Raw genomic sequence first — 2,223 nt, 5'->3', positions numbered from 1 at the left:
ACTTAATATCCTAATGATTTTTGTCATAAAAGAAAAATCTATAATTTTGACTCATACAATGTATGGCCAACAGGCTATTGCTACAAATATACCCTTACGACTTAAGACTGGTTTTGCGCTCCAGGGCAGAGGCGGACAAAGTACTCAACTCCATTACTTGAGTGAAATATTTGTCTTTCAAATGTAGTGAAGTTAAAGTCATAAGTTCCCAGAAAAAATAATACTCAAGTAAAGTACAAATATTCAAAAAGTGTACTTAAGTACAATACTCAAGTAAATGTACTTAGTTACTGTCCGCCTCTGCTCCAGGGTCATATGGAGCTCATACTCAAGTAAGAAAAAACAACTCAGTTTCATTCAGAGGCTCAAACTATACATATTTGTAAATATGCAATTTGGTGCAGTTGCTGGTATTTTTATGTCCAGGAAGTAAGATGAAATTCTGTAAAGTAATGTAAATAAATTAAATCCTGTAGAGCAGACAACTTACATAAAATGCATAGAAATAGCAGTTGTCACTCTATATCGCCCAATAATATGTCTTAGTAAGATGATATTTATGATCAACGCTCTGTAGTTTTTTATTGTGAAAGCATATAATGCAATGCAATACAATGATGATTCAGTGACATAAATAAATGTTCCTCAAAAGCCTGATGTATAATTTTTGACTTTTGATACTTTTTTAATTTTGATACTATTTTAACATGATTTTTCAAAAAAAAAAAAAAAAGGATGTATGGACAATCAATTAAACCTTCAGTCCAGTATGTTTTTTTTCTTGAAATATTACTAACAATATAACGTCATTGGTAACACTTTATTTTAAGGACCAATTCTCACTATTAACTTTTTGCTTACTAGCATGCATATTAATAGCATATTGACTGTTTATTTGTACTTATAAAGCACTGCCTTATTCTGCATATTCTATATCCCTTACTCCAATCCTGTACCAAAATTTAACAACTATAATAAGCAGCTAATTAGGAGTTTATTGAGAGAAAACTCTTAAAAGTTAATATTTGTAGGCTTACGTTTACTATAAAAAAAAAAATAAAAAAAATACTGAAAAAGAATTTCAAAGCAAAATACGTACCAATTTTAGAATTATACTAAAGGCCTTTTACATGCTAAAAATGTATAAAATATAATTTAGATGACAAAAGGCATGTAGAAGGTAGAAGACTGTGTACAAGACATTTTTCAACAAAGTTTTGATCATGATGGTCATTTACGGCCTCAGACATTTGCGTATCAAATATGATACAGTAGGCTTTATAGGGTTAAAGAAAGTGCAATAATACTTTTTTCAAGCATAGCATTTCATAAAAAGGCATTTGGTTTCAAATGATAAAACAATAGATATTTTGTTATTAAGATAATACGTATTGTGACACTTTTTGGCTGCCAAACATCCACAAAAACAACACACTGACACCATTTAAATGATTAAAAGATTCCAGAAAAGCTCAGAAAGCAATACCAGTTTAGAAGAAAACTTTAACAGTTTTTGTTCGCCACTTTTTTGATATTTTTTTTTACCTTATGCTATGAAATTCATATATCATAGGTATGATAGAAGAGCCCAAAAGGGTCTAAATACAGTATTAGTCTACATCAATAGATAATATAGTTCTGTTCTGGTTTCTATTCATTAATAAATCAGTCCGAACTAGACATTGACCGGCAATGACATAAATACAATATAAAAGGAAAAATTGTCTTTAACTTCCAGCCATAAGCCCTCAGTCAAGGCCAACAATGCAGCATTGTTATTCGATAAAAAGTTACATTTGTACCTCTTACCTGAATGAATCAGAACTGCAAGGATCAGGAGGAGAGGAGCAGCAAAAGCTGCTGATGCCCAAGAGAAAGCCTCCTTCTGTGCCTTCATCTTAGGACTAACTTTCACAGTCTTCCCAAAACAATTAGCATGATTTGCTCACTCTGAGCACATCCCTCAACTCAGAGTCTTGCCATTCCTTCCGAGGCTGGGCTATGCCATGCTGCTGACAAACACACACACACACATAAACACTCACGGATGTGCATTCACACACACATGTGCATGTGTGCATGCATTCTCACAACCAGTGCACTATGATGGCATGTTTGTGAGTCGCTGAATGGGTCTGTTTGTGTAAGGGGGGAGAAGGGGGTGCTAATATATGTGTGGGGATGTTGTTGTTGCTTCATGGCCTGACTGTTTATTGTATTTCA

General features: G+C 33.2%; 1 protein-coding gene across 1 annotated transcript in view; it reads right to left on the bottom strand.

Moving 5' to 3' along the window:
• Positions 1 to 1,986, bottom strand: part of LOC107691804 (hepatocyte cell adhesion molecule-like) — a 9,237-nt gene extending 7,251 nt beyond the window's left edge. Inside the window, exon 1 of the mRNA XM_016490610.1 lies at positions 1,810 to 1,986. Within this exon, the coding sequence (XP_016346096.1) occupies positions 1,810 to 1,897 (88 nt within the window). The 5' untranslated portion in view covers positions 1,898 to 1,986. The remainder of the gene's footprint in view (positions 1 to 1,809) is intronic.
• Positions 1,987 to 2,223: the final 237 nt, after the last annotated feature.

Source organism: Sinocyclocheilus anshuiensis, unplaced genomic scaffold (genome assembly GCF_001515605.1).
Source record: "Sinocyclocheilus anshuiensis isolate Anshui unplaced genomic scaffold, SAMN03320099.WGS_v1.1 scaffold246, whole genome shotgun sequence".
Lineage (NCBI taxonomy): Eukaryota > Metazoa > Chordata > Actinopteri > Cypriniformes > Cyprinidae > Sinocyclocheilus > Sinocyclocheilus anshuiensis.
This window is presented reverse-complemented; position numbering and strand designations above follow the sequence as displayed.